Here is a 24,523-nt window from a genome sequence, read left to right on the forward strand (position 1 = left end):
CATTAAAACTTGACCCCCAGCGCATCAGGGATTTGGGTGAATGTGCATGGGCCATTTGTATGTTATTGAGTATTGATCCCTGATTAGGTGTCGCGGTGGATCACCATACTGTAGGTTAATGATGCTGTACTGATCTCCAATACTTCATACTCCTACTGGTTTAGGGAGTCTGAGTTTCAAGAATGTTGAGTTCATGAAAAAGCTGGAGTTAAGAACTAACATTGCCAAATCAAAAGTAATGCCAATTGACAGGTGTGGCAGAGTGTTGAGGCGTATTTCAGTGAATAATGTACCTTTGAAAATTTTGAATTTGCCTTATTTCCTAAAAGGAGTTTTTGACTCGGAACTGAGGAATCAGTAATCTATTGTGACCCCAATAAAATGTGTTAAGATAAATGAGGATATTTTTAGATTTACAAGGAATTGTAGTGGTATTGATATGCATGCGTAAAATGTATAACGGATGGAGATACAAACAATACATGCACATACTAATTGAAGCATAAGGTTATGAACTGACACCACAGGCAAAATATACAGCAGTCAATCTGCAGACATGAAAACATGAAATGTATAACAGTTTAGCAGCCCTGAGGAAGCTCGATCACCCTACTGGCCACACTGAAACACGTGTCAGCCGAACAGATGTTCAGGAAAAGGACCAAGTATTAAAATAGGATGGTTCAACAACGGGAAACTATGGAGAGTAGTTCTAATTTTGGAAGGAGCTAGGGAGGTATCCATAATCCCTCCATTTAAAAAAGTTATAATGCTAGTACTACTAGTATTTGGGAGTAAAATAGTCTGTCTAAAATAAAAGTGGAGGTAAACAATTGCTTGAAATGACAGCTGGACTTGCTGGTCTTTGTTTCTAACATTATGTGCCATAAGGAAATAGCGCAGCCATACATGGAAGGCAACGATGTATGGGCTCCTTTGTCTCAGTGGATTCATGTGAGAAATAATCATCATGCTGCTTCCACTATCAGGTCTACTTTGTTTGACATATTGAAACTAGAGGATATTCTTCGGATATCTGGTTTATTTACATCTGCAATACTTTAAGCGGGCCTAACTGCATGATATGTGCTGACACCTCATTGAGGTTGTCCATGGCAGATAAGTCATGCCTCTGAGAATTATTCTTCTGTTTGATTACATCAGACCAGGACATTTTAGTGCTTATCTTCCAATTAAATGTTGCATGAATGAGGAATATTATGTACTGAATTCGTAGGACAATAGACCTAGAACCTATATTATGATGATGCATATATATGGAGAACAAACCCTGAAAGGGCATCCTGGCAGTTGAAGGGAAAAAGCAGCATCTTACTGAAACAGACATGTCTTCAAGCTTTAAGAAATTAAGTGTGATGAAATTCAGCAAGAAGTGGCAGAGGGGAACATCCTGAACAATGAGGCAAGAGCCCTGAGATCCGGAAGCGAAACAATGACTTGTCTGAACAACGACTTTGCCTAACTACGCATGTGCGTGGTTAAGGCAAAGTCAGTCTAGAGTTCAGGATGGGCGTGAAAGAGGAAAGAAAGAAAGAGAAGAGGACAGGTAAGCGGGGTTTAGGGTAGTTTTAAAGGGGTGGGGGATTTGGGTAGTTTTTAGGGGGTGGGGAGGTTCTGGGTAGTTTTTGGGGGTGAGGGGAATCGGGGTAGTTTTTAGGGGTGGGGGTTTCAGGGTAATTGTTAGGGGTTGTGGGGGTGTGGGGTAGTCCTTAGGGGGTGGGGGAATTCGGGGTCGTTTTTTAGGGGGTGGAAGGATCTTGGTAGTTTTTAGGGGTGGGGGTTTGAGGTAGTTATTAGTGGGTGGAGAGATTCAGGGTAGTTTTTAGGGGCTGGGGTATTTGGGGTAGTTTGTACAGTGTGGGGTATTCAGGGTAGCTTTTAAGAGGTGAGAGAGGGGTTCAGGGTAGTTTTTAGGGGGTGAGAGGGGAGTTTGGGGTAGTTTTTAGGAGTGGGGGATTCAGGGTAGTTTTTAGGAGTCGTTTTTTGGGGGTGGGAGAGGGTTTGGGGTAGTTTTAGTAGGTGGGATAGTTTGGGGTAGTAGTTAGGGGGTGGTGGGGTACGGGGTAGTTTTAAGGAGGTTGGGGTTGTATTTAGGGCTCAGGGGGAGGGGTGGTAAAGTTAGCCACAGATAACTGTTTACCATGCATGCCTTTACCATGAAAATATGTGGTAAAGGAATGCGTTGATAAAGTAATTTGTGGTTAAGACGCGGTAGTAGTAGAGACCATGTCGTTAATGTAGGCGTTGTAAAGGAACTCATTGTTCCGACATACAACCAGTGGCAGAGGAAGCATGGTCCACAAGTTAGGGGCAAAGTAAGGAAATGCCCTGCCAACCTTGCAAGCACGTTTAACGTTATGGCCCAGGTTAGGCCTGGTCTGCTTGGTGGCCCACTTTATTTTTCCTAAAACGAGGCCACTGAAGACATATGCACTTCTGTGCACCCGTGACAGTACATCCTCCAAAAGTTTTTTGCAAATTTTTAATTGTGTAATTGTGTGCGTTAAATTCTCTTTGTGTCTGCTTTTTTTAACCAAATTATGATAGCAACTGTTTGAAAAATGAAGGTGAATGGAGATTAAGTTTTTCTGTACTTTTTAGCTCCATTGAGTTCTGCATATTTTACCCTCTGCTGGCAATATTTTTGCAATGATAGTGTAGTGTTTCATTGCTTATTTGTAAAAATAAACTGCTTAATGATTGATTTTCCAATTGATTAAATTGATTGATTGATTAACTGTGAGCTAGGTGTCAATTTCTCATTCTGGGATCGGTTGTTTCACACTACTGGCTGTAATTGCCACAAATCGCTGGTGGTGCTTATATCATCTTTTCATTAAAGGCCCTCAAATGTATCTCTCTTTCACTGTCACTCGTCTACCAAAGGTATATGTTGGCTGTTCCAACTAGCCTTTCAGTCTAGATGTTGTGCTCGCAATAACTAGTCAACTGTGTCTGACATAAATCCCATCAAAGCCCTCATTACAAGTGCAAAGCTAAACTATGATCTCTTTTAAAACGCTTCTTTGCGCAGGGATCTGAATTACGAGTTGTGTGATAGTTGACTCACTCTCACAGCTTTTTCCCTGATAGATTTCTACAGGTCAAACCTGAGAAAATGTATGGTGGTGGAAAAGCTGATAAAAAAAAAAGGCAAAATGTAGAGTTCTATGTCATAGATATCGATTCCGTATGTTATGCCTCATTTGAAAATGTAAAAGTTGGAATAGGAGGCATTTACCACAGCTGGTAAATACCTCACCCTGGGGCAATGATATCGACCACATGTGGTAAATACCTTACCCTATTCTGCTTGAATTGTACTAAGAGCCTACGTTTCATAAACGAAGAACACTTATCTCACCTTAGAATCACATCCAATGGTCTTATTGCAGTCCTCACAGATGTTAGCAAAGAGATGGTTGTAACATGGAACACAGTAAGGAGCATCATCTTGGACTGTGTACTTCATCCCTGCTATAGACTTGCTGCAATGGTGGCAGTCATCTTTATTGCTTGTCATCTTCGAGTCTCGAGCTGTAATTGAGAAACTAAAAAAAAAGAAAATATGTGTGCTCTTGATATCACATTTGCACGCCTATTTGATATGGAATGTTCATTAGACTTTCTTTTGTTTTATTCATCTATCCAAAGAGGATGTTAATAAATTCAGTATGAGACGCATTTATATCAAGAAAATATATCTTGGCTGCATTTTGCTTGATGCTGTGATTTGACACCTTCGTTATTACCGGATGTCGTTGCAAATGGATGGATGAAAGACTTGTCTCTGGTGCCTTCCCCCAGGGCGGAGGAGACGTTACTGGGGCACTACCACTTACTGAACAAAAAGTGATAAGGAGGCTAAAATACTGCAGCTACAATGGTAAACTGTTGCTGACAGTGATGTTCTTCTGTTGTTGGAAACTGCTGCCCTTCCTCTTCTCGGATTGTCTTTGTGAGTGGCACTGTTCCTGTTTCCTTCTTCTGTACTGAAATAGTGACTGGGTTCCGCCAGAGGTATTCTTCTTTGCTGCTCTGCACTAGCTGGGATTGCCTGGATCTTCACTTTACCCTTGACATTTTCTACCACGACTCGCGGCCCCCGCTTCGCGGGTGCCGCTCGAGGGACTGGGTTTTCGCTGCTTGTTTCCGGGGCGACAGTGGCGACTGGATCCCACGCTGGCCGCTGTGCCATAATCTGCTGAGGGGCTGTTGCTGGACGCACGAACTGCTGGGAGCGCCCGGCGCACTCGGGACTGCGAGGACCAGGGTGCTGAGCGAGACGCTGAACATCCGCACCTGGTCCTCTTCCCGACTCCTCCCCCAACACCTTCACCAGGCGGTGCAGCTCTCGCCCTGCGGATTCCGCCAGAGGTATTCTTCTTTGCTGCTCTGCACTAGCTGGGATTGCCTGGATCTTCACCTTACCCTTGACATTTTCTACCACGACTCGCGGCCCCCGCTTCGCGGGATCCGCTCGAGGGACTGGGTTTTCGCTGCTTGTTTCCGGGGCGACAGTGGCGACTGGATCCCGCGCTGGCCGCTGTGCCATAATCTGCTGAGGGGCTGTTGCTGGACGCACAAACTGCTGGGAGCGCCCGGCGCACTCGGGACTGTGAGGACCAGGGTGCTGAGCGAGACGCTGAACAGCCGCACCTGGTCCTCTTCCCGACTCCTCCCCCAACACCACTTCCCCTCACCTTAAAATCAGCTCAACGCTTACACGCGCAAGTGGGACGCGCGCGGGTCCTAGCACGGGGCTAAGACCGGGCAAAGAGCGGGCCGTTTGAGGCCGTTCGAGGACGGTAGAGGCCGGGTCCGGGCCACCCTTTTATTCCATCTCCGATACAACCAGGTGACCATGGCTGTAAGGGAAACCAGGAGCACCGCTGCCAGGTCTGGTGCACAAACACTTTCTACCTTGGGGACTATGGATAACTTTATCATAAGGGCCAACTCTGTACTTGATAAAGAAATAATCACGCTAGAGAGGAGACTGTCACAGGGATTGGCTGCATCAAAACGCTCTTCTCTTGGGGCTATCGCTAGGGCTCTATCACCTATTCAGCAGGGCCTACCGGAGAATACCAGGAATTTGAGTTTAACACCACCACTACTAGGGTCAGTTGACGATGTCCAACCTTCAATTAATATTGATATCACTGATATACAAGGTGATTCTCAAAGCCTCCTCCTTGTCCCCTCCAACCAACCCCCACAGGGTCCTGAATCTAGGAATAAGACCCTAGAGGTTAGCCAAGGCAAAGGCGCAACCAAGAAAAGGAAACAGTGCACCCAGGGTTTGGGGGGGAAAAAATCTAAAATTCTAAAACAAGATAACCTTCAACCCCTACGAAATAAGAGCAAGGGACGAGGGAGGACCCCCCAGGTATTTAACACCAACCCAAGGGTTGAAGCTACTCCCCTATTGTCAAGTAGTCTCCTTGCAATTTCTAATGCTGACGGGGAAGCGCAATTAGGGGATAGAGTCCTGAGCTCCACCATTGAACGCCTGATAAACTCCCTCGAAGATAGACTAACACGGCTAGAGGCTAGGCTAAGTGGCAATGAGGAGGGTATAAATGCTACTTAGCGAACCCTTAAGGAATCTACCAGGGGGCATGTGAAAGTAGAGGGTAGGTTGACTAGAATGAAGGATTTAACGAAAGATCTGGTAAAGGGTGTAGGGACACTGAAGGTATCGCTAAATAGTAGTGGTATCTGTTCAAAGTGTGTAGCAAGGGGAGGTGCAGCCCCCGCAATACCATCATCTACCCACCAAACGAACCCATTCTACTCAGCCACTACCCAACCTAGTACATCTGTTACCAACAATCTATCCCCAAGCAATAATACAGCACGGGACATTCCAAACCCTTCCCTTCCACCCCCCCCACCCCTACCTCACAGGGGGGACACTACCAATAAAAATTCGGCAATGGCTATCCCCGTCACCCAGACACAGGGACCTAATCTCCCGGCAAACTTCCCAAACGGACCCAATTTATACCCCAGGGAGCAACCCATGCAACCTCAAATGAAGATCCTTGATCCCAATTCCGCCAGGAGATCAGCCCATCTACCTCCTGGTGCCGCTCCCTACGTGGTAGTCCTTAGTGGTGTCCCAGAGCTTGCTGAGGGCTCCAATGAGACTCCCACTTCGATCAAAACAAGACTATAGACTGGCTCAACAAATTTAGGCCCCTACCCCCAGGCATGTATAACGAGGTCATTCTGGCAAGGCGGGTTCCGTGGGTAGGAGAGACAATTAAAAGGGGAACAGGGGACTGTGTTCTGGTCAACTTTAGAGACCCAAGAACAGTTGCTTACATCTGCAATTGGGTTGGGGGTTCACCACACACCACCATACAGACACTTCCCCTATCGGCCTTCTACCCCGACAAATCAGAGCGGTTTGCGGAGGGAGGCGATGAGGGTTGGTCATGGGTGGGCCGGAGAAAGCTGCACCAGGGAAGAAGAGTCCATCCCCAAGGGGACCCTCGGGGCATGAATAGATGGAATCAGCCAGCCTCAGATCTGAATGGGGTCCCATTCACTCACTCCAATAGATTCGACTGCCTCGATGCTGTGGATTGACGGTGTAATCCCAAAGGGGAGTGCACCGTCTGTCCAGCATTTGGGGGGGGAGAGGAATAATGGGGCAGGTGGGTGCTCACTAAGACAGATCCCCTCGTCACGGGTTATCCTAGATAGTGAATGCTCTGACACTGGGGACTGGGCCCCCTCCGGGCCAGTTCAAAGTATTCCTGACGAGATTGTCACAAGTACAGTTAAGGATTTGAGGTCACTAGAAATCCTATCTTGGAACATTGCGGGGTTACCCAATAAGTTAGATTGCAGCGAATGGGCGAACTTCATAAAGAAATACGATATATGCATGTTCCAGGAGACGTGGGCCAGAGAGAACGATTGCCATGCTGGGTTTGCAACCTTTAATGTTTTAGCCATATGGGGAGGGAAGGGACGTCCGTCCGGTGGTTTGTCAATATGGATTGGTTCCCATCTTGGCTGTAAGGCCGAGATTGTAGAAACCAATTCATTGGACATTTTGTGTGTGGCCTTACGCTGGCCCACTGGGATGGGTCTAACACTGGTAAACGTATATTCCAGACCGGTTGGAGTAGCGGGCACTTCAGGGACAATGGAGGACCTGGTGACATTCCTTGATTCTGTCTCTAGTTCAGCAACACTCCTTGTCGGAGGTGACTTTAACACCCAGTATGAACGATTCCCGGCTTACCTAGACGGGGTCAGTAGTGAGGAGGATGATCTCTGGGATATTCCAATTATTGCGGGTCCCCCGGTTAGGTCATGCTCACCACTTCTATCCCAAATAATAACTATGGCCCTTGCAAACTCACTTAGAGCTTGCAATGGCAGGTTCAAAGGGGACATACCACCGCAACCAACCTTCAATAGATTAGGCCAGGAGTCCCGGATAGATTATATATTAATCAAACTACAGGACTGGAAACTAGTTAAAGAATTTAAAATAGTCCCCAGGCTGGACAGTGATCACAATGGCCTGTCCCTCTCCCTGGCTGCTGACGGATTTCTTAACGCTGCTGCAGCAGAAAACAGAGTACTCGTCCCAAGTCTAACCATATCCAGTAATAGGCGAAGAATAAGGTGGGAAAAACTCTTGGAAAAACCAAACCGCATCAGGACAATTTATGAGCTAGTGGCATCAGCCCTTGAAAAGGTGGGAAGACTTCTCCCACTATTGCCCTCGCATGATGGGTGCCTTTCTCTTGGGGACATTCATCTGACCCTGTGCAACAACCTTGCCGAGGTATTGAACCCGGTGGTTCGGGAGAGGAAAGTGAGGAGAGAAAGAGCCTCCTGGTTCAATGCTAGCTGCAGGAGAGCCAAGGCAGACCTTCTCCAGACACTTAAAAATAAGGAGGCCCCTCTGGTCATTAGGGAAAAGCGGGCTGCTTATAAGCTCCTTCTTGAAAATGCCAAAATAGATTGGGACTGGGAGAACTGGTCAGAAATGACATCTGCACTCAAAGTCAGAGACCCTAGGAAATTCTGGCAAATAGTCAAACATGGCTCCGCTGAGCCTGCTCTGGCTATAGAGGCAAATATTGCGCCTGAAGTGTGGGAGGAACATTTTTCATCCCTCTATAGTGCAGTTGGGCTGGATCACCTAGGAACCGAGGTCGGAGAGATAGCGTCCCTAACTATTGGTAATTCTTCCGTGATGGAAGATTTTAACTTGGAGGAATTGGAAATGGCAATTACTCGCCTTTCCTCGGGAAAAGCGCCAGGACTTGACAAGCTCCCAGGCGACCTCCTAAAACATGAGGTTAGAATCTGGGCCCCCTACCTCCTGGTACTGTTTAATGCTATCGTCCACGGTATGGCGGTTCCCCCCACTTGGCTGGGGGCGGAGATCGTCCCTATATTCAAAAGGGGTTCACCTCTACTCCCGGCCACCTATAGACCGATCAGTCTGATAGACGTCCCCCAGAAGCTTTTCACGAGGCTTCTGTTGGATCGTCTCTTGGACTGGATCGAAGACAGGGATATCTTGAGCCCCCTCCAGGCCGGGTTTCGGCAAAAGATCTCTACCATAGACCAGGTCTTCAGGCTGCCCCTCATATACTGGAAAACAATACAATTGGAGGGTGGCAGCCTCTATACTGTATTTGTGGACCTAAGGGCGGCCTTTGACCTGGTTCCACGTGGTAAGCTGTGGGAAGTGCTGGCTAGAGTCGGGGTACCAGGTGATCTTTTGATGATGATCATTCGCCTTCATACCAACACCTATGCTCAAGTGAGGTGTGGCAAGCAAGGCGCCCTATCTAATAAGTTTCCCGTTGACAGAGGGGTAAGACAGGGGTGTGTACTCGCACCAACCCTGTTCTGCCTCTTTGTCAACGGGGTCATCGATCACCTCAACGAGGTCCCCAATTCTGACGTCCCAAAGTTGGCAGGAAGGAGGGTTCCGGCAATCATGTTTGCGGACGATACCCTCCTCCTCTCCAAGTCGCCGATGGGAATTCAGCGTGTGCTGGATGGCTTTGGGGACTTCTGTAGAGAGCACGGATTGGAGATTAACACTTTAAAGACCAAATTTATGGCCTTCAATCCGCCACCTAGGTTCCACCGCATTCCCCGTATAGGGAATAATATGCTAGAACGAGTTAACACCTTTGAATATCTTGGTGTAACCCTCAACGAGAAAATGGGGTGGGGTCCGCATCAGGAGAAAGCAAGGCTAAAATTAGTGCAACACGTGGGTGGGATACTAAGGCTGGCGGGGAAGAACAGGTCAACTCTCAAACCCATAGGTCCTCCGCTCCATATTTATAGGGTGCAAGCTAGAGGAGCCGTTACTTATGGCAGTGAACTATGGGGTCACAAAGTCTCGCCAAGCTTGACAAAAGAGGAGAATAGGTTTCTCAGGTGCTTAGTAGCCCTCCCTCCAAGCACACCCCTAGTGCCACTAAGACTCGACCTAGGCATTAGACCCCTGGAAGAAGAACTGGCGCTTCGCCCTCTGATCTACTGGCGTAGATTGTGGGCGGTGCCCGAATTGATTCACTATAGGCAGGGCTTGCAGGAAGTCCTTAGCCTTCCGAATTCGGGGAATATTGCCTGGTTCAAATTTGTAAGGAGCAGTCTGGTGGATTTAGGCCTTGACACCCTTTGGAATGATCCCCTAGATGCTTGCCCCAGGTTCCCAAAAAAGGCACTAACTAAATTGTATTATAACTCCAAGGCTCCCACATTGTATTCCTCCACAATCCTAGGGACTCTTACGGAGCAATTTCTTTGTACTAAAAATGCCTATAGTCTGGAACCAACCCTGGAAAATATTTACCCAGTACTAATTAGGAAGCTCTATCTACAATGGAGGCACGGGTCCTTGCCAATCCGTGCACTCACTAGTCATTGGTCTGAGTCCGCACCCAGCACTTGCCCGGCATGCAGAGTAAGTGACGAAACCGAACTGCACATTATATTCTTTTGCCCGGGCTATAGTGAGGCGCGCAGAAAATGGATCATCCCCACTTGTAGGAATTTGGGTTTTATTAGCTGTCATGAAGCCTTCAGAATCCTTAAGAGTGAAATGGCTGCTCATATTGTGTTTGCTGTGGCCAAATTTCTGGGGGCTTTCTGGCATACGAGAAGACGGTACCTGAAAACGCTTACCTGACTCAACTTGTACTGGGTTAAATTGTACATGACTGCTGTAACTAGCGGACATATAGATGTCCTGGTGCTTTTAATGTTGTAAGTATTTTAACCACTTTTTAATCATCCAATGTATGTTTTTAAACGTTTTTTATATTACTAATCTTATGTATCTTTTATGGAGACTTTCTCCGAAATAAAGTTCATTTGACTTGACTTGACTTGAATGGATAGAGGCTGACGCTACATCAGAAACATTGTAACAGACCTTGGAAATAGAAGGCCACTGGGAGAGCAGCGTCTGCACTCACAAACTAAGCCTAAACAATGGGGGCAGGTTTATAATCGAGTTTTGTGTCATCTTTGCAGCACCCAAGGAGGCGCAAGGACAGCGCAACAAATAAGTCAGATTTACCAAGCCACGCAAGGCCACCTTGCGTGGCTCTGCATGGCTTAATAAATCTAGAGTAACCCAACACAACACGAATCACTGAATTGCATTACTAGGTCCCAGGGAGGCGTTTAATGGATGGAGCATGTATGTTCCCATGCATCCACCAATGGATTTTGGCGAATTCCCAGATTTACCATTACTGGTAGACCTGGTAGTGCCTTAAAACTCTACAGCTGAGGTGTAACAAGGAGAAATATCTTTATTTCTCCTAGTTCTTTCCCCTTCCTATGTGTGCTACATTTTGCAGCACACATAGAAAGAGGAAAATGCCTCAGAGGATTGTTTTTGTGCAGGAAGGATTTCCTTGGTGCACAAAAACAATCCTGTCTGCAACACAGGCACCCTTGAATCACAGCACAAGGACGCCTGCATTGGCGCTAGGCAGGACATTGTGGGCCAGTGAAAGGAAAGGACAAAAATGCACTGTGTCATGTTAAATACAGTGCATTCTCTTTCACGCAGCGCATCACAGCAAGGTGGCTCGCTGTGCTGCTTGAAAAAATTATACATTTGCCCCTCCGAAAGCGGTGCAGATTCAAGATGTTACTATGGTTCTCCCTTGGCATTGTGACTTGAAGGGTGTTATGGTTTGTTCCATCTGCCAACTTCCTGAAAGGAAGAAAAATAATGAAACCTAATCATACAGTGCTAGAAAATGATTACTGCATTTGAATAATAGACCATTAGGGAAAGGAGGCACCACGAGTTGTGGTTGCCAAACATTATTCAATTATCAAGGCCTGAATCGGTTGGTAACTGAGTCGCAAAGTGTCCCGGCCGCAACGGGAGCAGATAGTGGCACTGAGAACCACTGCCTACTTCCTCAATATCTTCCTAAATGGGAAATAATTTTGTTTTTAAAGCAGCTCCTGTGCTGGACATCAGTTGATTTAAAAAAAGATGTCCCTGTCTGTGAAAACACTTGCAGTCTGCTGTGCCTCACAGGCCTTCATTCCTGCATTTAAATCAAGTCACTGCAGGTCGCAAATTGAGACCTGCCTATTTATTATTCAATAGACAGGTCATTTAGCGACCCCCTGTGAAAGGACAATGGGCTAGATGAACGAATCGTTTTAGCGATTGCAAACAGAGAATCGGTCCGTTTGTGACCTCTAAATAGCCCTTTGCAATGTAGTAACCCTATTTTGCGAGCCGGTAACCTATTATCGACTTGCTAAATAGGGTTTGCTTGTTGGTTTTAGGAAGGGGCATTTCAAGGGTGTCCATTCCTAATAGCGAGCCACAGATTCATGTACGAATGTTTTGTGACCGGAATGTGGTCGCAAAACAAATTTTACTGACTCCATGAAGGGGGTGGTAATCCATTCACAAACAGGAAGGGGTCACCAAGGGACTCCCTCCCCTTTTTGAATGTGGGCGCCAACGTTGGCACCCTTGTACCATGGTGCAAGGGTGCCTCCATTAAATGCAGGATTGTTTTGTGCAGGAAGGGGCACCTTCCTGCACAAAAACAATTCTAAGAGGCGTTGTTCTCTTTCTATGTGGGCTGCAAAATGCAGCCCACATAGAAAAAAAACAAGGAGAAATAAACATATTTCTTCTCGTTACACCTCACCTCGGGAGGATTTTGTGCTTTCCCAGGTTAACATGACTTTGTAAATCTGGGACAGCATCCCATTCCATGGGTGTTGCGTGGAAAAACCCACCATAACGCCATGGAATGACTCCTGGGTGCAGAGTAAGCCTTCCTCATGATTTATAAGACCACTCAAAGCCACGCAGGGTGACTTTGCATGGCTTCATAAATCAAATTGAGAGCCCTATGTCATGCATGTACCGCTTTAAGGGGTGCAAAAGTGACGCAGAGCTCTCATCAATAAGCCCCCAAATATGTTTTACACTCATAGAATATGAAATAAATAAAGAATGCATCATTTGTAAATTCAAGAAAAGGAAAAAGACCTTCAGATTTAATGGCCACATGTACTGTAATGAAAGAATCAGCCAGCCTAGAGCACGCTGGAAGTGTGAGAAATATTTTAGTGACAAGTGTCCAGGTACAGTTATTACACTTGGAGAAAAGGTACTAAAAGGCACAGTTCAAAACATAGACATCCTCCTCAACCATTAACACTATCGGAAATTAATATTCCTGCAACTTTAAAAATAAAACATACTAAATAAACGTTATTACAATATGATAATGATAATACCACAAAAGAGTACCGACACTAGAACTATGTCTGATTTGGATGATGGATGCTATCTTCAAATAGTACCTGCCAAGCTTCACCAAAATCTCCACAATATACTCGAAAATGCAAGAAAATACCAGGCCCCTAATCCATGATTAACTTCAGAGTTCTTCAAACTTTCTTCTTCGAAGCTCCCTTGAACCAAATGTTTTCATGTGAGGCTCCCCTTCAATACTTTGGGCCTTATTACGATGTCAGTTGGACTTGCATCCGTCCAATACCATTGCGGAATGGACCCGCCAGACCATAGGTTACTGGTTCCGCATGCAGAATTTGGATGCGACCGCCCTATGGGCGGTATGAAACATCCATTTTACAATTGTCGCTTGTGTGGCAGCTGGAAAAGGCCCACAGCTCAAGTGCCAATTATGATTGATGATTGATGTGAAACTTATATAGCGCGGCTGTCGCCCTACGGGCATCCTGGCGCTTATGACTAAAGATCAGCGATAGAGAAGGTGACAGAAGAGAGTCATGGGGTCAGCCTGGGTCAAACTGCAGGATATAGCCATGTCTTAAGTCCCTTGCGAAATTCCAATAAGGAACTGCAGTGTCTCAAGTTTGCAGGGAGCTTGTTCCACATGCCAGGTACTACTATGCTGAAGGCTCTTCCTCCTACCCTGGCGCGCCTGAATCTCGGAACCACTAGTAGACCAGCTGTTGAAGAACGAAGTTGCCTACTTGGTAGGTGGCGTACAAACTTATCCTGCAAGGGGACAGGTCCCAGTCCGTGTACTGCTCTGAAAGTTATGCAAAGGGACTTGAAGACGACCCTTTCTCTTATTGGAAGCCAATGCAGATCCCGCAATGCTTTGGTGGCCGAGGCACATCGCCGCCATTATAAAATGGATGTTTTTAAACATCTCAGCACTGTGTGGCAGGCACCATGTGGTACCTGTCGCACGATGCAGGGATGTTTAGGGGGCACCATAGGTGCCCTCTAGTCCCATAGTGGAGGGCCAGGGGGAGAAGGAGGCCCTGCTAGGGGCCCCCAAAGTCACTTTCCACCTGCCTTTTCATGGCGGGCAGACCTCTATGAAAGGGCAGATGTAAAGCAACATCATAATCTCTACATTGAAGCAGAGACTGGCTCTGCCGTCATTATGGGAATATGAGTCCTTCCGACGCTTCAACAGGGTCAGAAGCACAGTGGAATACCCCCATGGGTTTCCCTCCGATCATTGGTATTTTAATAAGGGAGTCAGAGGGATACCATCGATGTCAGGGGTAAAGCCTCCGACTAGCTATCGGAGGGTTTTCTGCCCGACAATGAAATCAGGACCCTTATTTTCAGAAAGGTCATTTTGTGGGGAAGAAGGGACTGGGGCTCAATACATTACATTATGGCTGGGAAAAAAAGGAATACAGTCTGCAAAAGTCAGTGTTATGCAACTTTGAAATATAAATACAAAACAAAAAGTGAATAGGAAGTATGTCCCAGGTTTGCAGGGTGGGGTGTCCAAGGAGGTTGACACCCTCCAAAAGAGGGTGAAATGAGCTTCAAGCATTTTGCTCTCAACCTCATTCCAGCAGAAGCACAATGTTTTGGAGGACAGAAAAAGCCAATCCTAAAGCAGCTTTTTCTTTTACCAAGTGCTTTCTAATTGAAAGAATTTTCAGGCTGTTTACAATTTTTTAACTAAATATTGTAAACACAGCCCTTGACAAGGATACACAGCTCAGATCTGTTGCTTCTGTCCACTCATGTTGCAAATGTGCTTCTTTTGTATGTTTTTTCAAAGCATCAGATTTGAGATCTATTGGTACAATTTTTGATAAGAGAACTTTTTCCTCAGTAGGGTAGGTCACTCTTCATTGCGACAAGGTGAGCCAACATGCTGCAGCGGACTGGAGTTGCTCCCCTCCTGAGCTACTGGTATGAAGCTCCAGAAGGTATGGTCCTCTACTCATCAGCAAAATAATACAATGACTCACCTCCTCGCTCTGTAACATGGGCCATTGTGGTGAAGATCCCAGCAACCAGTGCCTCTCCCAATTTGTAAAACATCGCATTGAGAGCGCATTTCTCCCCCTTCCCCTTACACCTTGCTCTGCTCCCATCCATCTGCCAACATTTAAAGCACCTCAGGAGTCCAGACAAAGGGTAGTGCTTCTCTCCATGGGGGCCCATGCCCGCATGATGGGGCAGCAGGCTCCTCCACTCCCCCATATCAATATAAATGAGGTGTGAAAGACAGGTTGTAAATACACAATACAAATAAAGCTCGAGTTTCCAGGCTACCTTTCAAGCAGTGGTGAATCACCCGACAATCATTTCCTGCCACACACCCTGGAAATAACACTACAGACCCCAGGAAGAAGCACCCCCCCCCCCCCCCCCCTCAGGAAGAAGACATCTCCGTTACTGCCTCATAAAAGTACCCTACTCAGTGGCAGAAATGTCAAGATGAAGAACTGCAGGGTATTGAAGTCCCCAGCTACTACTCGCTGGTGTCCATCCATGTCAGACATCCTTCCAGCCTGCATCTGCTCCATGACCTCCATTGACCTCCGCACCTGTCCCAACTCTGTGCTGTAAAGGCTGGTGCCTGTCTGTCCACACAGTTCTTGTGTCTGATTCATGGCACCAGTGAGGTCAGCCAAGGTCTGTGGCGGAGCATGGTGTGGACAGGGGGTGTCTGATAGGAAGTGTACGTAGTCCATGATGGGACTCAGGCACCCACGTATGGCATCGAGTTTGGCTGCCATGAGCTCGAAACCCACCTGTCAACTCCACCTGGGAAGACCACACACATTGTATGTGCTCCATGTATTGGTCGAGGGTCCTGGGAGACAGCCGCAGTGGTGTGTGTTTCCTTCTGTGTGGTCTGTGCAGGTGGTGGGATCACCTTGAGGCAGCTGGCCTGCCCTGTTCCTGGGGGTTGTGTGCAGATGCTGTCCGGTATCCGTTGGAGGGTATCTTGATAGATGTGCAGGTTGTCCTCTACATCATCAATGATGAGGTTTGTGTTCTGCTCTGCAGTAAGTGCTGATTGTCCCTCTGCATTGTTAAGGGGAGATGTAGTTTAACAGGGTTTCACATCTATGTTGTTGATTTGCATATGTTTACATTCAGACTGCATGCCAATGTACATTATGAATGTTTTGGGGGAGCTGGCTATTCGATGGCAGTCAGTGTGTTTTCCGAATACATGACGGGTGTATGCTGCTACCCGTTCATTATGATCACACTGTGTCAGGCAATGCCAGATGTGAGTGGACAGTTACTACGCACGAGCGGAACCTGTTGTGGGCTCTGTCCTGTGGTGCTGGTGTTGCACATCGTACCACATTGCCGTCGTTGCTGATGTCCTGTGATTGCTATGTGTGTGAGCTGCATTGTGGGGGAGTTGCCCCTGCAGCTCTGATTTTGTGTAGCCTTCTCCCTTTGAGGCGGTGTGCCTTTGAATTGTGTGCTTTTCGGGGGCTGAATTGTTTTTGACTTGGGTCATATGTGCTCTTGGACTGATTTAGTGGCCTGGTGCATTGTTTGTCTGCTGCGTGTATTATACGGCATGGGTTGTGGGTGCACGTAGATATGTCAGATTGTGACCTGCTCCTTTACCAATGTGATCCGCACTGAGCTACCTCCATGTCGATTCGTGGGCCATGTCGTTTTTTTTGGCTGCTGCCATGCTATCGGACATGCAGTGTTACTTGCATAGTCAGTGTGGGTCACAGAGCTGCTGCTTTGCTGGATTCGGCACATGTGCATGGGTCAGTTGTGATATTGGTGATTGGGGGGCCCCTCTGTGCACATTGTGGATGGGGCCTACTTGGCGTTTCTATGTGTGCTGCAGTGTGCCTAGGCAATCAGGGACACGTTCCACGGTCTTTGTAGATGTGCAGTGTGCTAAGCATACATGTGCATGTGTACCATTGTGCCCATCTCCCCCGTCCCCCGTGCCTGGTCGTTACTCACCCTGTTGCTGTTGGGTCAGGTCATATCGTGCGGTGTCCAGGCCCCCCAATCCTGCCACCGTCTCCTCACTGCTGACTGTGGCCACCATTTGCTCCAGCTCATCCAGCTTCTCCTGTGTCACAGGAGGCCCAGCTCCAGTCGCCGTTGCTGCCTTCCTGTTGTCGGCGAGCTTATGTTTGGTCTGCCTTTCCAGATCATGCCAGCGCCATTTGACCAACTCCAGTGACCTCCTCAATACTCCAACTGCATTGACGTTGGTAACGATGGCCTGCCATATTTCGGTTTGGGTTGCCAGTGCCGCAGTGGAGGTGCCGAACATTTGGTGATGGTGTTCGGTCACCTCCATGACGAGGATCCAGTCTTCCTCCGGACTGAACCCCGTCTTCCTCTTACTCTTGTCCTTGCCCTTCCACGAATGCGGGGTTCCTGTCTGGTCCTCCGTGGGGCTTGGGTTGTCCGGCTTGTCCTCTGCCCTCAGTTCGGGTGCATCCATGTTGCTACGCAGTTTGAACTGTTTTTTGGCTTTTTTTTCCCTTGCTTTTATGTTGTTTTTTCATGGGATTCGCAGGCCTGTGGCTGGTCTTCGCTGATTTGTGTACCGCGGTTGTCCTCATCGCATGATTTTCGCGTTTCGCATTTTTGCGGCATGACGTTGATTTTGACGCTGTCATTTGACGCGTTATCTGGTGTCTATTGCATGCTACCGCCTTGTGAATTCCAGGTTGACACAGGGTTATTTTCCCGCGATAGGCTGCGATATTGAAAGTTGCGTTACGCTACTCTTGCGGTAGTTATCACACGTTCTTGTGAATATACCCCATAGTTTTTCTGAGCAGACCTCCACATCCATATTTTGATAGCAGACGTCTGAGGATGGTGGCCCTAGATTTTAGAAAGAGAGGTCCTAACATTTTCTTGTATTCAGTGATGGAGCAAGATTTCACATCTAAAGAAACTTGCTTGTATGCAACACTCTCAATCTGTCCGTGAGTACTAATTTTGCACCACATTTTATATAACCATATCTAGGGGAAGCTTGTCTATGTGCTGTCTTAATAAGTAACTCGAGTGTACTAAAAACTAAAAATGGCCGCTAAAACGCGGGAAATCTTCTGTGTGACGTTCTACTGTCGCTTGGGGGGAAATCTTTGCAGCTGCGCAATAGCTTACAATATGGCCACTTAAAAGCAACATACTAATAAGCTGAAACTAACCTATGCAAGTTCTACTAAGCTATTAATACAAAAGATTTATTAAGTAAATGGCGTTAGAGTAGAAGTAAGTGGTATACAGTGAACTCATTTAAATTTGTATTCTAACATGTTTCTCTCTGACTTTATTAATAGTTCGCATTTGGGCCTTGGAGGGTGACTCATGTCCTCATCCTTTGTGGCAACCACACATGCGCCCTACATCTCTGCTCTCAAGTCAATTAAGTCATTTGACGGACTGCCAAAACCCAAACCCAGCAAGGACATGAGAAAGTAAATTCCTGACCCTATGAGAGGAAGATCCAGCAACATTGTACCTTAAAATTATCAATCATAATATGAAATGCTTGTGGGAATAAAGCTTGTGGGTATCAAAATTAAAGGGCGGGGAATTAGACAATAGACTTAAGAAAAATATTGCACTTGATATGGTGTGATGTCCTCTCCCCACTGCTTGGCCCAATCAAATTGCGGGTGAACATAGAATTGAAACATTTAGGGGTGGATCATACACTTGAATTTGGTATAACAGAGGTAAGTTCTAGATAGTTAGACTCACTTGATGCTGAGATGCTGATGCTGTGCTGAGATGCTGCCCGATTTTGCTGCAACCTGACTGAAGAATCCTACACTAGGGAAATTCGCGGAACAACCGAGGAGGCACATCCAGGGAAGGGTCGGGACGTACCTGAACCAGACAGAGTTGCACCAGAGAGCAGTGTAACGCTGGCGTTACACTAGAAGAGGTCACTTTTCCCATCCCGAAACTCTGACACTCTGATGTCGGGGTCCTCACACCATTCTAGGTAAATATATCTGTAGGGTAAATGCTTTGTACTTGCTCTCTGTCCTTTCTCTCCTCAGGTGCTGTCATTGTAAGAATGCATTAATGCAAACTGATTATAAGCTAATTGTACTATTTTCCTGATGGAGATTTCTGGTCTATTCATGTGTATCTTGATTTGACTCACACAATTATTAATTCAGATAAACATTTAAAACTTTCCCTGAGTCTGTGGTTCTTTAAATTGAAGTTAAATGCATTATTGTCTTTCCTCCCTATTCTAATCTACTATAGACTTTATCGCATGTACATTTACTCAGGGGACAGGAATGGTAAGAATACTGGTGTAAAGGTTTCCTAGGGTGAAATAAAATTGATGACCAGTGGATATTTGCCAGTTCATTGTGTGTATGAATGTATATGGGCCCAAATGTGTGTTGTGTGTATGAATGTGTAGAGCTGGTAAACTCCGCTGCATCATCAGTTCTCAGTTGTTTAGGAATTTTCTTTAAAGTTGTTACACTTAAAAATCTCAAAATTTGCTTAAAATTTTGGTTTGTTTACTAGTTCCATTTGTTTTGTTAACTACACTTATGATGTGCGGCGGTCAGAAGCAGCGTCCAGAGCAACTGACAGACTATTCCGATGGGCACAAGGAGCCCGTCTGATGTTGGTAGGAAAGTAATTCCCTAAACTGGGGAGGTGCTTATGAGGTCCTTTTCAGAGAGGCTTTCTTTTGCGGTCCGACCGCCATAGAAAAGCTGTCAAAAACAGACTTTGGGGGCACCTTGTAGGGCCCTTGTCACTGACGGCCTCCGCTATGAGGCTCAGGGGGCACATGGTGCATGGATGTTTAAAAAGTCTAATTTTCCTATTGCGGCTTATGCTGCGGCCTGCAGCACAAGCTGCAATAGGAAATATACACCGTCCGACTGCCGTGAAGGCGGATGCATCGTAATTTGGGAAGCAGGACCTCCGACTCCTTGTCAGGCAGTCCCGTTTCCGACACGATGCCGGTGAGAAGGTCATCAGACAGGGATTGTAATAAGGCTGTTAATGTTAGAACACTTAACTGAGGTGATATACTTTCTTGTATACCTTCTGAAATGTATACACATGCTTGTACATTTTCTTAAGACTAGTGGTGGGTGGTAAACTCGACTCCACCAGAGGGATTCACAGAGTTTTGCAAAGCAGAGCTCATATATTATTAAAAACTTTGCCAACTGGTGCGTGACGGAGTTTCACTTGTGCGCGGCTCACCAACGTTAATTTGGCAACCACAAGCGAGAAAAATCGACTGCTAGGCCATCTCCTGGTATAATTTCTTAACCGCTGACACTCAGGGGATGTCACTACCGCTCATGTTGAGAAAGTTCCGCTCGCGTTGTGAAAGCTGCCGCTTGAGTAGAAAATCTACTCAAACGGCAGAAGAAGTACCGCTCTCTTATGCTCCACGTGGTGCTATTCGTCCTGATTTTACCGCACGAGACAAGCTCCCGGTGCTGAAAATCAGCACGAGTAGTGCGGCCAACTGGAATTCTCATTCTCGCGGAACTCTGCGGAATCTTGCTGAGTTTTTAGGTAACTCCGTGGAATTCTGCGGGGTAAAAGTTCCACCCACCCCTAATTAAGACTATATTTTAATAGTATAGCGGAAGTTCCATCAGGAATTTCTATGACTCAACAATTAACAATCGGTTTGAGGTTGGCATTCTTACACACAGGAATTTTTAATTCCCAATCACTCAAACAGAAGGTACCTTCAAGGGAGGCAGAAGGGATTAAAATATGTGTAGGGTAAGTACAAGCTTTTCACTGTACGCTCATAAAAGAAATGGGTGATTCTGTTTTTTAATATATCACTGCAGATCTCACGAAGGGAGACAAAATAACCTGTGACATCATATATTGCATCAATATTATTGGTGAGATCAATCATATCATAAACAATCTGTATGTTGAATGAGGCACTGCTCCCTTTAAACTTTAATTAATGTCTATGGCACTTGTTGCATAAACCACAGTAAACGTTCCTATCTATACATACTTTGAAACGTCCCACTGGTGTACTATCCAGCCATCATTTAACTCAGTGTGCTGATCATAGCCCTCTATATGATGTCAAAGTTGACATCACAAATGACAATAGTGGTGATATCACATGACACAATTGACAAACTAAATGGCTAAAGGACTATTCATCAGTGATATCAGTGATATAATATGGAATTCATCATCACTGATTTTAGGGCGACTTCGACTGGATGCATACCCACCTAAAATTAGTTGGCAACATGTGAGCAGTACCAAAGAAAGTCAAGTGTACAAACGTGAGCCATCAGATGGGAATTATCATACAGACTGGAAATATACACTAATCAGTACTGAACTGAGGCTAATGTAGGCAGGGTATGGGAGCTAAACCACTGTGGCTACTGCGCTACAGCTTTTATCTTTCTTCATAGAATAACACTAAAAGATAGCATTTTAGCTGCTTATTCCCTTTAAACAACTGTTTATACCATTCAGTGTGATTTTCCTGTTGTTAACTATCATTTGATTATATTGTATTTATAAAAAACCAATGATAGCTTACATTTGTATTCTATTGCTCCCAATGCTCCCATACAAAGCGCTCTGCAACTCTGATGGGTCTGGTATGAGCTATATAAAAATGCAAATAAATAAATACTATTTGAAATCCAGTTCTACTGCTATCCTTGAAAGTATAATATACAGATGAAAGGTGTTGCAATTACAGCCACAAGAGGTACTTATCATTGTAGACATTTATTTTGGTTGTAAGTGTGCAGCACCAAAGTACAGATTCCCTCACAATGCATAATATATAAACAAGGCTACATTTGCACTGCTAGCAAACAGATATGGATAAGTGCAATAATGTGCTGCTTTAGCGGTGCCATCAGTAATGTCAATGATGATGTGATCACTCAAATCATCTTTGATGTAATTTGTGATGTGATCCGTAAAATCATGAGTAAGGTAATTCTTAAATTACTTACCAGCAATGGCATTACTCCAAGTCCAACTTCCCTGCTTGAACCCATAACTACCAAGGCTTCCCCGCCTTCTCAAATCACCCATCCCATGCCATCCTGAAACATAGAAACCCCCCTCCCTACCACTCCTCCTTTCAGTAAGCAAGTTCCAACCAATTCATGTGTCTGTTGTACACACAGGGAGGGTCGGAAGGACAATGGCTTTAATCAAGGGAGTTGGACTCAGAGTAATGCCATTACTGGTAAATAATTTAAGAATTACCCTATAATCCCATCCCTCATTTCAATCCATAATTACCGAGAAGTAACAAGTAAAGAAAACAGGACAACTGGCATTGCCTGCTGCATAAAGAAAAAGATTTATTTGCAAGTAAAACACAATATTCTCCTATTCCTTCATAGAAAATAGAACCTTGTATCCAAAGACATCATAAATGCATTGAACCTCTGAAAGTCTATCATGCTTAGAATAGGTTGCTCAGCAAATCTCAGAAATAAAATCTTCTTGCATGTCCACTACTGTAGAAGACATGCTGTGGGTCGATCTACCTTGATTAGTTCATGGCAGAACCTGACCCTGAAATTCATAGGCCTTTGCAATCAGGTACCTGATCCACCTGCTCAAAGTGTCTGTAGCTGACTTCTCCCCTTTCTTTCCTTGACCAAAGGTCACAAACAAAGACAATTTCCTAAAGGATTGGATCTTTTGCAGATAGATGAGAAGAGCCCTCTTCACATCAAATAAGTGTAACCTACCCTCCTGTTCTGAAGAAGGAGAAGGGAAAACATCAGTAAAATTACCTGCTGATGTTTATGGAAAGGGGAAATGATTTTTGGGACAAAAGATGGGACCATGACTCACTCCGCCTTGTCCAGAAAAACTTTACAGAAAGGAAACTTGCAAGACAAATCCCCAAATCCCCTGCTGCCTGATGTAATTGCCACCAGAAAGACTGTTTTAAGAGTTAGCCAATGCAAGTCAACCTACTCCAAAGCTTCAAATGGACCCACATTTAATGCTGCAGTACCAAAGTCAAATTCCAGCAGGAACTGATCTAAATGGCTTAGAACGAGTATTGACAAGCCCTTTGAGAACCTGGCCACTAAGACATCTTCATCTGCCAGGTTTTTCCACGGACCTCTAAAAGCCCGGATCGCTGCCCATTGAATGCTCAGAGCAGCCACAGTTAAACTCAACCATGATCCCCCCAGAAAAACTCAATAATCTTAACTAAACTGTCCAAAGTAGGATCTAATCCTTTTGTCTCACACCACCATAAAAAGGAACCTTAATGCCTATTTTAGGATATACAATGTGACCATTTTCTGAAAGCATGTAATGTAGTCACTATGGTCCCCCGAACTCCTGGGACTCTCAATCCCTTCTTCTCAACCTCCAAGCCATCAACTGGAGCTTCCATAATAACTGCAAGCTTTGGACATCTAGAGGAGACAGAACCAAGGGAAGCGAACTTTCTGGATAAACCTGCCTTTTCAAAAATAGAGGGAGCCAATTGGCTAAAGGCCAAAGAGGAGCAATTAAAACCACATTTGCACATACCTTCCTCACTTGCACAAGAAAAGGTCTGATGAAAGGAAATGGGGGAAAGGCTTGCAAGAGGCCCTTCGGCCACTAACTTGAAAGCGCATATATTGCTCAAGCCTAAGTGTACCTTTCCATTGCACAACATTTCTGAACCCTGGCGTGAAGACTAGGCCCGGGCCAAAATTGCGGAGTTTCACTCTGCTGAATTCCACAGAGTTACAAAAAAACTCTGCAAGATTCTGCAGAATTCTGTCAATGGGCGGAAATAGACACATCGCTCTGCTTATGCTGTGATTTAGCGCAAGGAGCTCATTATGTTCTGAATAATCAGTGCGCATGGCTCCACTTGGCGGCCAGAGGGTGCAGCTTCACAATTAGATTTTGCTGTCGTTCAACAGGATTTTCTACTCGAGCAGCAGCTTTCTGACTGCAAATGGTTGCAACCTCTAGCAATCACCCACACTGGAGAAATCTTGCCAGGTGTCCGCCTAGTGGTTGAAAATCACACTAGAGGTTGCCAAATCTTGTTTGCACTCACCAACTCATTGTTTCGGGCAGCATGTGAGAAAATAAACTCTGTTACGTTGTGGTTGGCGGAATTTGGCCTGAATTCTGCATTATAAGCATAATGTGGAGTGTCCAAAATTCCACCAATTCTGCCAGTGGAGCAGAATATATTGCACACTCCTTATTGAGAGATTCGAGACAAAAAACAGATCCACCATCTGGAGACCATATCGAAGAATGAAGAGAGAAAACACTTTGGCATCTAGAGTTGAGGAGAATCCAAGTGACTAGTTTGTGAAGATGGGAGCAAGCCCAGGAAAACTGGGAAGGCTAGATTTCCCTGAACCCTGAGCCACAAACCCAGCTTTGACAGCTTGTGTCCATGAGGTGCCTCTAAAGCTTGGCTTTCCAACCAGGTGGTAGCAGAACCCTTCCTTGGAGAGTAAATAATCATGCTCCAAAGAAGATGAGATTCCGTAAAGACTTCAAATTTGTTTTTTCCCAATTTACGAGAAAACCATGAGTCTTATGAACCTCCAGTACCCTGTTTGTATGGCACAACAGCAAGCCTTCTGTGAAAGACCGTCTCAATCAGTCTTCGAAGTACAGATGGGCAAATATTCTCTCTGTGTGAAGCAGGGCCACCAGGGGTGCCAAAACTTTGGTGAA

At 45.7% G+C, this 24,523-nt stretch overlaps 1 protein-coding gene across 2 annotated transcripts in view; it reads right to left on the minus strand.

Moving 5' to 3' along the window:
• FHL5 (four and a half LIM domains 5) overlaps positions 1-24,523 on the minus strand; it is a 231,419-nt gene that overhangs the window by 117,258 nt on the left and 89,638 nt on the right. The window contains exon 2 of one of the 2 annotated variants that reach the window (XM_085611134.1): positions 3,386-3,572. In XM_085611134.1, the coding sequence (XP_085467260.1) occupies positions 3,386-3,544 (159 nt within the window). In that variant the 5' untranslated portion in view covers positions 3,545-3,572. Of the gene's footprint in view, positions 1-3,385; positions 3,573-24,523 lie in introns of those variants that run through there. The other variant, XM_085611133.1, reaches the window with a different exon arrangement.

Source organism: Triturus cristatus, chromosome 6, assembly GCF_964204655.1.
Source record: "Triturus cristatus chromosome 6, aTriCri1.1, whole genome shotgun sequence".
NCBI classification, from domain to species: Eukaryota; Metazoa; Chordata; class Amphibia; order Caudata; family Salamandridae; genus Triturus; species Triturus cristatus.